At 41.6% G+C, this 13,654-nt stretch overlaps 1 protein-coding gene across 1 annotated transcript; it reads right to left on the reverse strand.

Annotated features, from left to right (window-relative positions):
* Positions 1 to 2,668: 2,668 nt before the first annotated feature.
* Positions 2,669 to 8,864, reverse strand: DPM2 (dolichyl-phosphate mannosyltransferase subunit 2, regulatory). Its single transcript, XM_070955631.1, has 4 exons — positions 8,820 to 8,864; positions 8,218 to 8,307; positions 6,236 to 6,338; positions 2,669 to 4,619 (listed from the first exon to the last, which is right to left on the reverse strand). Exons 1-4 carry the CDS (start codon positions 8,820 to 8,822, stop codon positions 4,561 to 4,563), a joined length of 255 nt encoding a protein of 84 aa, XP_070811732.1. The 5' UTR covers positions 8,823 to 8,864; the 3' UTR covers positions 2,669 to 4,560.
* Positions 8,865 to 13,654: the final 4,790 nt, after the last annotated feature.

Here is a 13,654-nt window from a genome sequence, read left to right on the forward strand (position 1 = left end):
TACCAGCTGGGGATCTTGCAGTAACTTTCCCCTGGAGTGGGGAGGGAATGTGGATTTTACAGTATCCTTCCCATGCCACGCCCACCAAGCCATGCCACACCCACCAAGCCACACTCACAGAACCGGTAGTAAAAAATTTTGAAGCCCCCCACTGCCCAGGAGAGGTTTACAGGTACCAACCCAACAAACTGGTTTCTACCTTGGTAGATTTTAGGAGAAGCCCTCCTATTCTACCACCTCTAGACAACACAACACAACAGTATCAACAGTAGAGACCTTTATGTTTCTGGGTTCTGTAATATCTCAGGACTTTAAATGGACACCTAACATCAAAACGATATCATCAAAGAAGCACAACAAAGAAGGTTCTTTCTGCATCAACTCAGGAAGCTCAAACTGCCCAAGGAGCTGCTGATCCAGTTCTACAGAGGAATGATTGAGTCTGTCATCTGCACCTCCATAACTGTCTGGTTTGGTTCTGCAACCCAACAAGACAGACACAGACTTCAGAGGATAATTAGTACTGCAGAAAAAACAATGGCTACCAACCTGCCTTCCATGGAGGACCTGTATACTGCACGAGTCAAAAAGAGGGCTGGGAAAATATCTACAGACCCCTCGCATCCTGGACATAAACTTTCTTCCTGCAAGATGACACTATAGGGCAGTGAATGGCGAACCTTTTCAGCACCAAGTGCCCAAAAATTTTGGTGCTGGCCAGCTAATCTTTTGGGTTTCTGGCGCGCATGCGTGCGGAACAGTCAGCTGGCCGGCACACATGATCACGCAGGAAAATGGAAGACCAGATCTTCCAGTTTCCAGCACTGCCGCAAACACAAAAGCCAGCTGATTGTCACGTGTGCATGCACGCCAGAAACCTGGAAGAGGAACAGGCGATGCCACGTGTGTCAGGCGACATGGTTCTGCATGCCACTTCGGGCACCCTTATCATAGGTTTGCCATCACGGCTATAGGGCATTGCACGCCAGAACAACTAGACACAAAGACAGTTTTTTTCCCCCCCATGCCATCACTCTGCTAAACAACTAATTCCCACAGCACTGTCCTATCCCCTGGGATGTTAAACCACCTAGTAGATCTATATTACCTACAGTATTACTACTATTAATCTTCTCATCGTTCCCACCACCCATCTCCTCCCACTTATGACTGTATGACTGTAATTTTGTGGCTTGTATCCTTTCGATTTATATTGATATTGTTTCCTGATTGTTAATTTGTACCGTATGGCTATCATTAAGTGTTGTACCTTATGATTCTTGATGAACGTATCTTTTCTTTTATGTACACTGAGAGCATATGCACCAAGACAAATTCCTTGTGTGTTCAGTCACACTTGGCCAATAAAGAATTCTATTCTATTCTATTCTATTCTATTCTATTCTATTCTATTCTATTCTATTCTATTCTATTCTATTCTATTCTATTCTATTCTATTCTATTCTATTCTATTCCATTCATTATTCTATTCCATTCCATTCCATTCCAATCCATTCATTATTCTATTCTATTCTATTCTATTCTATTCTATTCTATTCTATTCTATTCTATTCTATTCTATTCTATTCTATTCTATTCTAATTCTATTCCATTCATTATTCTATTCTATTCCATTCCATTCCAATCCATTCATTATTCTATTATTCTATTCTATTCTATTCTATTCTATTCTATTCTATTCTATTCTATTCTATTCTATTCTCCTTCTCATCTTTCCTATTACCTATTTCCTTAGCTTCTTATGATTATAACTTCGTTAACCAATATATGATGTACAATGAAGGCTATACGATACTTGTTTGTATCTCATGATTTATGTCGATTGTTTTTATTTAGTATCCTATTATTTATGTTGATTGCTTATATAGCATCCTGTGACTATCATTGAGGGTTGTCTCTTATGATTTATGATTGGTTGTTATTTTATGATTATGATTGATGACTTGTTGCTTAGATGTATACTGAGAGCTTCTGCACTGAAGACAAATTCCTTGTGTGTCCAATCACACTTGGCCAATAAAGAGTTTATCATAAATTTAGAATTTAGAATAATAGAGTTGGAAGGGACCTTGGAGGTCTTCTAGTCCAACCCCCTGCTTAGGCAGGAAACCCTATACCACTTCAGACAAATGGTTATCCAACCTCTTCTTAAAAACTTCCAGTGTTGGAGCATTCACAACTTCTGCAGGGAAGTTGTTCCGCTGATTAATTGTTCTAACTGTCAGGAAATTTCTCCTTAGTTCTAGGTTGCTTCTCTCCTTGATTAGTTTCCACCCATTGCTTCTTGTCCTGCCCTACAAGGAAGGGACCTTGGAGGTCTTCTAGTCCAACCCCCTGCTTAGGCAGGAAACACTACATCACTTCAAATAGTTATCCAACATCTTCTTAAAAACTTCCGGTGTTGGAGCATTCACAACTTCTGGAGGCAAGTTGTTCCACTGATTAATTGTTCTAACTGTCAGGAAATTTCTCCTTAATGTCTCACTTAACAATAGAAATTGTGGGCCCAACTTTGGTCATAAGTCAAGGACTACCTGTATAGGAGGAGACCTAGAATAGCCCCCTCCCGAAGCCACACACAAACTCCACACAACCCTTTCATTTTCCGACAAAGCGCCGAGAGTCACACGGAAGCAGGCAAAACAAATCACTATAAGAAAAACATTTTATTGTTAGACCTCTTTGCATAACCAGGCCCAGAAGGGAGGAAACTGAGTTTTGAATACTGAGGAATGTATCTATATTGCAGAAAACGAGATCCAGAAATCTATTTTTGGGGAAAACATTTGAATATTTTGCAGCCCCGGAGCGCATAATCTTATCTGAATTATTAACACAAATGCACAAACATTAATCCTCCTCACTTTGTTTTTTTTTAAAAAAGTGCAATGAAAGTGAAGATTGGAAACTTCGAATGACCCAGTTAAACGGTAATTACAAATATGATCCATTCCTTTCTGGGCGGAGAACTGAAGAAATTAAGACAGTGCTAGAACGAAACATTCCACGACTATTCCTACCTTCACCCAGTAAACAAACTTTTCTGCGCTGAGATTTAACGAGGACATCAGCAGAGGAGGGCTTTTGTGAGTGAAAAAGAAACTTTTGAACAAGTCTTTTGAACTGGTTTTTTTTTTTTTTCATCGTTCTAGGACAGGGGTGTCAAACTCAAGGGCTGGGGCCTGGATCTGGCCTATGGGGTGTACCCTGAAAACAGCAAAGGACTGGCCTGTGGTACCTCTACCAGCGAAAACGGAGCTTGGGAAGGCCGTGTGAGGCCCTTCTGAGCTCCATTTTCACTGGCAGAGGGTTGCAGGAGGCAGCTCCAGCTGAAAACGGAGCTCGCGCGGCCCTCCTGAGCTTCATTTTCACTGGCAGAAGGTTGCAGGAGGCAGCTGAAAACGGAGCTCGCGCGGCCCTCCTGAGCTCCGTTTTTGTTGGCAGAGGGTTGCAGGAGGCAGGCGCAGCCGAAAATGGAGCTCGCGCGGCCCTCCTGAGCTCTGTTTTTCTGGCAGAGGGTTGCAGGAGGCAGCTGCAGCTGAAAATGGAGCTCGCACGGCCCTCCTGAGTTCTGTTTTTGCTGGCAGATGGTTGCAGGAGGCAGTTGGAGCCAAAAACAGAGCTCATGCGGCCCTCCTGAGCTCCGTTTTAGCTGGCAGAGGGTTGTAGGAAGCCGTCACTGCCAAAAACGGAGCTTGCGCGGCCCTCCTGAGCCTTGTTTTCTCTGGCAAAGGGTTGCAGGAAGCTGTCACAGCCGAAAATGGAGTTTGGGAGCCTGTTTTCACTCACAGAGCTCTCGGGCTACCACAGGTGCCTCCAACCCAAGTGACGTGGCCATGCCCTCCCCCGAGGTCAAAGACAGCCATGATGTGGCCCTCAATGAAACCGAGTTTGACACCCCACTTCTAGGAGAAAGGAGTGGGCCCTATTTGTAATCGCCGTTTAACTGGGTCATTCGAAGTTTACAATTAATACTCATTAACACCATCTCGACAATCACTTGATTTGAGACATAAATTAAAAAAAATTAAGAATAACAAATCTGTGACAAGAATAGGTTTCTCCCTATGCTGGAAAACCGAAGGATGATTCTGGAAGGATCTAACCATTCCCTCAGGAGCGAATTACAAGTTTGAGCGGGCGCTCACACGAAGAAGACCAACGCAATCCAGAGACACCACAAAACACCACACGAGATGATGCAGGAGAAAAGCAGGATTTTTTTAAAAAAACACAAAAAAACATAACTAGAACTGGGGCCTGGTAAACGTCAGTCCTAGTCGAATTTCCAGGCTTAAATTTGGACCCTAAAAAACATAGATCGGGTGAAACCCTCGCTCTGGGATTTCAGATTCGGTAGCATATACGTGGGGAATCTCTTCAGGTTGAATCTCTTTTGATTCACAGTTTGGAAACTCGGTCCATGCCTGGATGGGGTGGGGATGATGGGATTAATGGTGGCATCCCAAATATCTTGCTAATGGCTGCACCGTTTTCCCCAAAACTGAACCCTGGAAGGGATGTCCCATCTTCCTCTCCTCAAGCAGATTTTTTTTCCGATTTCTGATTCTTCCACATCACGATGGTTATAAAAGTTCCTAAGGAGACACACAGAAAGAAAGTAGAAATCGTCCACTCCCTGGCCAAGGAAAATCAGAAAAATTAAAATACAGGTAGCTCTCAACTTGGGACGCGGTGGCTCGGTGGCTAAGATGCTGAGCTGGCCGATCAAAAGGTCGGCAGTTCAGTGGTTCGAATCCCGAGTGCTGCATAACGGGATGAGCTCCCGTTCCTTGTGCCAGTTTCTGCCAACCTAGCAGCTCGAAAGCAGGTAAAAAATGCAAGTAGAAAAATAGGGACCACCTTTGGTGGGAAGGTAACAGCATTCCATGCGCCTTTGGTGTTGAGTCATGCCGGCCACATGACCATGGAGACGTCTTCAGACAGCGCTGGCTCTTCGGCTTTGAAACGGAGATGAGCACCGCCCCCTAGAGTCGGGAACGACTAGCACATATGTGCGAGGGGAATCTTTACCTTTACTTTAGCCCTCAATTTACAGCGAGTTCATTTAGTGACTGTTCGTAGTTTATAATGGCATGGGAAAAAGTGATTTAGGACCATTTTTCGCACTTACGACCGTTATAGCTTCCTCGCAGTCACGCAATCAAAATTCAGATGCTTGGCGATGGACTCATATTTATGACAGTTGCAGACCCACTTTTGTGACCTTCTGGCAAGTCAAGTCACACGGGGAAGTCAGATTCACCTAAGAACCGTGTTACTAACTTAATGCCTGCGGGGATTTGTTTTGTGGCGAGAAAGGTCGTAAAACAGGGTAAACTTCACTTAACAAATGTCTCACTTGATGCTCTCTGAGCTTGTAGCTCAAGAGAGCACCAAGGACCCCTCATTTCTACCCTGAGCTACAAATATTCTCCTTTGACGTCTCACTTAGCCACCGAAATGCTGTGCTCAATTGTCGTAAGTCGAGGACGATCTGTAAATTAAAAAGGCATCCAGGATTCATACATGATCACTGGAAAGAAAGGGATGCTTAATTAAAACTCAAAGCGGATAAGCAGCTAACCAAGCAAAGGGACAGTAAAGATCAAACAGATGAATGAATATAATTATAAGTTGGATTGTAGGGTTTGGAGAATGACGTCGGACTGAATGCAGCACACAGCTTCCGTTTCTGGTGTCATTTATCTTCTTTCTGTATGATCTCATTCTTGCTCTGGTCTGTGTTATCTGACCTTCTTCTGAGTGGGGGAAGAGGGAGGAGGATTGTCCAATTAGAACACTGTTGCTGTCCTACCTTTTATCTGCCTGTGTAAAACTGTATAAAAAATAAAGCTCTCTGCAAGAGCAGGAGAGACATCTTGGAGAGACATCTTCGCCCAGAGCAAAAGCCTGGACCTCTGATTTACAATACTGGATGCCTGGTTTTTCTTCTTTTTCCCTTTCACATCAAACCTTCCTTGGGTTTTGATCGCCGCTTCAGCTTGTGTGCTGCAAAGGGATAGCTAAACTTTTTAATTTAAATACACATAAAATATTAAAAGTCGAGGTTCCCGCAGGGCAGATCAGACAAACGAGACTGAAGGAAAGAAGAAAAATGCTATGGAGCATCTTCAAAGGGTTTTCTTATCTACTTTCGAGCTCCCCCCCCCTCCCAGTGCGTCAGCCACACCCAAACTGGGATGAAACTCACCAATAAATAGCAACAACACCAGTCCAGCCACCACCGGAATGATCACTGAATATTCTCGGGGTAGGAAGTACTTGTGAACGAGGTGGTCGCTCTCGATGAAGGGCTGAGGAGGAACAGATTAATAGAGTTGGAAGGGACCTTACAGGTCATCTAGTCCATCCTCCCGCTCAAGCAGGAGACCCTAACACAATTTGTCTTATTATTTATTAAATGTGTATGTTGATAAGGCAAAGTGGTCCCTTCTGTAGATAATCGGTTGGCAGAGAGGTGGCTAAAACCCAACGTTGGGCGGATTTTCTAGCACTGATGATATCACCTGGCTGGGTCGTGAAACGTCTGCAAAAAAACAGCCGAGTTCAGGGAGCACCACGGAGCCTCTCGTACGCTGCATTTTTAAACTGTGCTTTTATTCCTAGATTTATATGGTTTTATTTATGTGGTGCTAAAGCATCCAGAGTCATTTAAGTGAGTTGGACAGGGTAGAAATTTAATAAATGAATGTTAAATTAATTTGCTGACTGTTCTCATCCCTCAACATGTGAAGGGGAATCGGATTGTTCATTGCTGTTTAAGAGGACAGATTATCTATCTATCTATCCATCCATCCATAGATCTACCATGTAATCATGTATCATCTATCTATCCATTGTATATTCTCTCTCTCCATCATCTCTTTTTCTCTCGTCTGTCTGTCTGTCTATCTATCCTTTCTCTCTCCATCATATCTCTTTTTCTCGTCTATCCATCCATCCATCCATCCATAGATTTATCAATGTAATCATGTATCATCTATCTATTGTTTATTCTCTCTCTTCATCATATCTTTTTTTCTCTTGTCTGTCTATTTATCCTCTCTCTCTCTCCATCATATCTCTCTTTCCTATCTATCTATCTATCTATCTATCTATCTATCTATCTATCTATCATTATTCACTCAACCTGTCTGTTTGTCTAGTTGGCTGAATCTCTATCTCTATATCACACAACCAACTGGCACACGAGACATTTATAAGCGAAGGAGAACAGGACAAGAAAATCCTGCTGATAATGTTACCCAGTCTGGTAAGGAAATGTTCAGAAATTAAATTGAAAGAAGCTCGGAGAGCAAACCACTGCCAAAATCTAAAATCTGAGCTAGTAAGTCAGTCAGTCAGTCAGTCAGTCAGTCTCTGTCTGTGTCTGTCTGTTTATATCTATCTATCTATCTATCTATCTATCTATCTATCTATCTATCTATCTATCCATCCTTTATCTACCTACCTACCATATCTATCTACCTACCTATCGTATCTATCTATCTACCTATCATCCACTCAACTTGTCTGTCTTCCATCCACCCATCTACCAAGCCATCTACTCAACTTGTCTATCCATCCACCATCCATACATTCAACATCTGTCTATCACTGTCTGTCTGTCTGTCTCCATGTACTGTATCTACCTACCTACCTATCATCCACTCAACTTGTCTGTCTCCCATCCACTCATCTACCAATCCATCTATTCAACTTGTCTATCCATCCATCCATTCAACCTCTATCACTGTCTCTGTCTGTCTGTCTGTCTGTCTGCCTCTATCTATCTATCTATCTATCTATCTATCTATCTATCTATCTATCTATCTATCAGTCATATATCGTCTCTCTCTCTCTCTCTCTCTATCACTCTCTCTCTAGATAGATAGATCTAGATAGATCATCTACCTACCTACCTACCTACCTACCTACCTACCTACCTATCATCTATCTATCTATCTATCCATCCATCCATCCATCCACCCACCCACCCACCCACCCATCCATCCATCCATCCAGGATTCTGTTCCAGTGGTGATGGGGGGTGTTGTGGAGAGACTTGGAAGAATACTCAAGGGGTAGATCATCATGAAGATAAATCAATGAATCCATTTGTTGTTAGGAGGGAAACAAAAACAGCTCAACGGCAAACACTCAATCAAATGCTGGAGAAAACTCGGGACCTACCAGGACGATAATCCAGATGGTATAGTAGGCGAAGAGAACCAAGCTGAAGGTCACCAAGCCATACCCAACGAACTGGTCACTCACCGTGGCCTGAAAGCAAAGCAAAGCAAAGCAAAACAGCAGAAGAAATATTTATTTCATCCCAAAATAGAAAAGGAAGTTCTATTTAATCAGCAGGGCTCATTTATATTAAAAAAAAAAAAAAAGAGGGGAACAAACAGTATTTTTTTTCTATTTGCTTATTGCTTCAAATTTCTCCCTTTGCTACTTTTCGCAAAGCAAATAAATAAAACGCAGGAAATAAAAATAAACCTCGCCACCCTGCAAGGATTTCGCAACCTTTTTGCAATCTGAAAGGCAACACAAAACTGGAGACAGTGTAGCCAAAACAGGGAACTCCATATTAAATAATAATAATAATAATAAGAAACCAATTGCAGAGTTTTTAACACAAAACACTGCGCCTTCTCACTTTCTCCTCCCTCCCGGGCTTTTTGCAATTATTATTATTATTATTTTTTGCAAAAGATAGCAACCAAAAAAAGGGGGGACCTCTCCCCTTTGCAAAAATCAAAGAAAAAAGTGCAAAACGCGAGCCTCACCATTGCCAATCTGCCAATCCCACCTCGCTCTTCTGCAACTTGGCTCTGCGGGCTGAGCAAGGATGACCTACTTCCGGCCACGCTGGCCAATCAGGAGCGGAGAGGGCGTGCGAAAGTTTTTCCCACGGACAGTAGAGTTCAGCTCTAGAGGGGCACCCATGTAGACTTCCGGAAAGGTTGAGAATTAAAAAAATAAATAAATCCCCGGGCAATCAAAGACTTATTCAATATAGAGAAGACTTGAATCGATCAGGAATGATTCCGGGCTTGCTTTAATTTATTTTTTATTTTAATTTTTCTTTAAATAAAAAGGGGGAAGAGTTGTTCAGAGGAAGCCATGGGGGGAAATTCAATGCAGTTTTCCCAACTGTCTGGATATGTAACAGTAACAGAGTCAGAAGGGACCTTGGAGGTCATCCAGTCCAACCCCCTGCTCACGCAGGAGACCGGTACTAGGGGTTTGAACCGCCGAACTGCCGACCTTTCTGATCGACAAGCTCAGCGTCTTATTTAGCCACTTGAGCTGAAGGTCACCATTTTTTGGGGTGCAGTCTACCTTATGCAGGTAGTCCTCGACTTATGACCACAACGAAGCCCCTAATTTCCATTAAGCGAGACATGTGTTAAGTGAGTTTCACCCCATTGTACGGCTTTTCTTGCCCCCCGTTCTTAAGTGAAGCGCTGCAGCTGGTAAGTTAGTAACCGGTTGTTAAACGACTCAGGCTTCCCCCATGGGGTTTTGCTTGTCAGAAGGTCGCAAAAAGGGATCACGTGAGTCCAGGATCATAAATAGGAATCAGACGTCTGAATTTTGATCACATGATCACAGGGGGGATGCTGGAACGGTCGTTAACTGCGAAAAACGGTCATAAGTCGCTTTTTTCAGTGCTGTTATAACTTTGAACCGTCATTAAACGAATTCTTCTAAGTCAAGGACTATTTATAAGGAAATATAGGTGTGTGTGTATATATATATATATATATATATATATATATATATATATATATATATGTGTGTGTGTGTGTGTGTGTGTGTGTGTGTGTGTGTGTGTGTGTGTGTGTGTGTGTGTTTTCTTTTAGCCAGGTTTTTCCTACGTAACCAAGGTTTTTCTGCAGCCCTAGCTCAGTGGAGTCACATCCACTCGATTCTGGGCTTTTTTCTTTCTGGCAGCCAGCAAGCCCTTGCTGCCTGGTGAGACTTATATAGATCTATTTCTGGCTCCTTAGCCTTCATCAGTAAGCCACGCCCACATCTCATATATCCTCCCTGTAAAGGTACAATATCTATTTTCTTACTTCTTCGTAGGATTTATGTGTGTTTTTCTTTTAGCCAGGTTTTTCCTACATAACCAAGGTTTTTCTGCAGCCCTTTTTGCGGGTGTGCATATGCAAAAAATTAAAATCTCGGGTGTTTTCCAGCGTCATTATAAATAAGTTGGTTAAAATATTTAAAATCCTGGTTAAAATCCCATCTTAAAATCTTCTAAAAATCCTTACAGAGCACTCTGCAAGGTCCTTTAAAACCTCAGCTAAAATCCTACCAGTGACTTTAAAAGTTTTTCTTAAAGCAACGTTTCGACAGGCTCACAACCCTGTCATCTTCAGGTTCTGTTTCATGTAGAAGCTTCTACATGAAGCTCTGTTTCGGCACCAAGCCGAAAACACCAGCCTGAAGATGACGAATGAGACTTCGTCGAAACGTCGCCAAGACACTTCCAATTTTACGCGGGAGAAAACCTGAATAACCAAAGACCAACATACAAACACCCGCGAAAACCTCAGAAAATATCATATATATATATATATATATATATATATATATATATATATATATATATATATATATATATATATATATATATATATATATCATATATCATATATATATATGTTCTCGGCTTCGTACTTCCAGGAGCAAATTGCTCCTGGAAGCACGAAGCCGAGAACACCAGCCTGAAGATGACGAATGAGACTTCGTCGAAACGTCGCCAAGACACTTCCAATTTTATGTGGGAGAAGACCCGAATAACCAAAGACCTACATATATATGTATATATATATATATATATATATGTATACTCTCTCTCTCTCTCTCTCCCTCTCTATACATACATACATACATACATACATACATACATACATACATACCTATCTATCTATCTATCTATCTATCTATCTATCTATCTATCTATCTTCAACTGGGTATTTTCCTACGTAAACCAAGTTTCTCAAATTGCAGCCATAGCTCAGTGAAATCACATCCACTATCCTAGGCTTCTTCAGACAGCAAGCATGCATTTTGCTGCCTATTAGGAGACTAATATAGAGTCCGAAATAGATCTATATTACTCTCCCAAAAGGCTAAATATACATAGGAAATAGGAAAATATAAGTTTTGCACGGTGCCCTTAGAGGAAGTGTGATCAAAGTCTTCAAAATGGATCAGCTGCTATTTTAATATGGATTCTAAATTTTCCCCTCTCTCTCCCACTCTTTTTTAAAAAATTCTTCCAGTGAGGATTGAATTGAAATTTGGGGAGGAGATTCAGATAATTTTACACCGTCATCTTATTTTGAGCATGGCATTTTTGGAAATCCAGGCCTCAAAGGTTCACTGATGTCCAGTGTTTGCTTTCCAACCTCCCAAAATTTATTATTATTTTTTTAAAGCGCTGGGCAATTTCATAATCAGTTTTATTCTATCTGGGGCTTGGGATGCATTTTACTGCACCTTTTACTGCACCAGAAAAAGCCAATAGTTCTAGGCTGCATAAATAGAGGGATAGAATCAAGATCACGTGAAGTGTTAATACCACTTGGTATTAAGGCCACACTTGGAATCCTGCATCCAGTTTTGGTCACCATGATGTACAAAAAGATGTGGAGACTCTAGAAAGAGCGCAGAGAAGAGCAACCAAGAGGATTAGGGGGCTGGAGGCTAAAACACATGAAGAACGGTTGCAGGAACTGGGCATGGCTAGTTTAATGAAAAGAAGGACTAAGGGAGACATGATAGCAGTCTTCCAATATCTCAGGGGCTGCCCCAAAGAAGAGGGAGTCAAGCTATTCTCCAAAGCACCTGAGGGCAGGACAAGAAGTGATGGGTGGAAACTAATCAAGGAGAGAAGCAATTTAGGACTAAGGAGAAATTTCCTGACAGTTAGAACAATTAATCAGTGGAACAACTGGTCTCCAGAAGTTGTGAATGCTCCACCACTGGAAGTTTTTAAGAAGAGGTTAGATAACCATTTATCTGAAGTGGTGTAGAGTTTCCTGCGTAAGCAAGGGGTTAGACTAGAAGACCTCCAAGGTCCCTTCCAACTTCTATTCTATTCTATTCTATTCTATTCTATTCTATTCTATTCTATTCTATTCTATTCTATTCTATTCCTCTGAAAAGCAAAAATAGGACTTATGGGCAAACATCTAACCATTGCAGGTTTTTTTTTTTTTTTTGTAAAGAATGTACTGGTAGTTACTTTCCCTTTTCTGTAATGAACATAAAGTTTCGTAACATAATCGTAAAATTATCTAATTCCTTTTGCCCTGGTTCAAACATCCAAGTTTCTCAACTTTGGCAATGTTTAACTCCCAGAATCCTGGAATTTGATCCACCTATCTTCGGTTTGCCGTGGTTGAGAAACTCTACCCAAATCAAGTAAATTAAAAAAAAAAAGCTATTATGAAAACATTTCTGCTTTGTAGTTCAATATAGTTCAATATATGGATTTTGTTTTTCATTTTGTAGGGTCTTTATATTTTAATTTCACAGAGATATTTCAATGACAGTAAGTTTTGCATTTTGACCTCGCAATTTGGAATGGATTGACTGCGGTTTTCCATTTATCCTTGCTTCACTCCAATTCTTACTTGGGTTACGGTAAAGGTTCCCCTCGCACATCTGTGCTAGTCGTTCCCGACTCTAGGGGGCGGTGCTCATCTCTGTTTCAAAGCCAAAGAGCCAGCGCTGTCCAAAGACGTCTCCGTGGTCATGTGGCCGGCATGACTCAACGCCAAAGGTGCACGGAACGCTGTTCCCTTCCCACCAAAGGTGGTCCCTATTTTTCTACTTTTTTACATGCTTTCCAACTGGTAGGTTCGCAAAAGCTGGGACAAGGAACAGGAGCTAACCCCATTATGCGGCGCTAGGGACTCGAACCGCTGAACTGTCGACCTTTCAATTGACAAGCTCAGCATCTTAGCCACTGAGCCAACCTGTTCCTTTACTTCAAGTTACTTGGGTTACTTGCTTGCAATTCTCGGAAGAGGTTAGGACAGCCTTCCCTAATTTAGCACTTTGCAGATAAATTGAAATAATTTAGTAGCCGGCAGATGATTTGAAACTGAACTTTCTCCCTCCTCCCCACCTGCTATACCTTTGTAAGTTTAAGGAAAGAACTTTGACTGTTGATGTTTGAGTCAATGGGCCTGTCAAATCTTTTTGGGCAAGAAACTAGATATTAAACCAAGTGGATTATCCAAAATCCTGATGAAAGAAAGGTCAGAATATATAGAAGTGGATGTGATCCATTAGTGGGTAGGTAACCAAAACATACTGAAAGACGGCAACAGCAAAACTATTTCCAGATTTCTGAAATTTATATGCTGCTCATTTCGTGGTTCAAAGTGACTCGTAGCCGCTACATCAACTTCAACTTCCCTCCAGCAAGATTAGCTAGAATGTTTAAGAATTTGTCTGCTAAGTGTTGGAAGTGCAAGCAAACCCTAGGTCCATATTACCACATGTGGTGGACATGCCCGAAAGCAAAAAAAAAAAAAAAAAACCTGGTCCAAAGTAAGCACCAGGCTAGAAAAAATAATAAAGGAACATATTG

This window comes from Pituophis catenifer, unplaced genomic scaffold (genome assembly GCF_029215685.1).
Source record: "Pituophis catenifer annectens isolate HBS135680 unplaced genomic scaffold, rPitCat1.0.hap2 SCAF_17, whole genome shotgun sequence".
Classification (NCBI taxonomy): Eukaryota; Metazoa; Chordata; class Lepidosauria; order Squamata; family Colubridae; genus Pituophis; species Pituophis catenifer.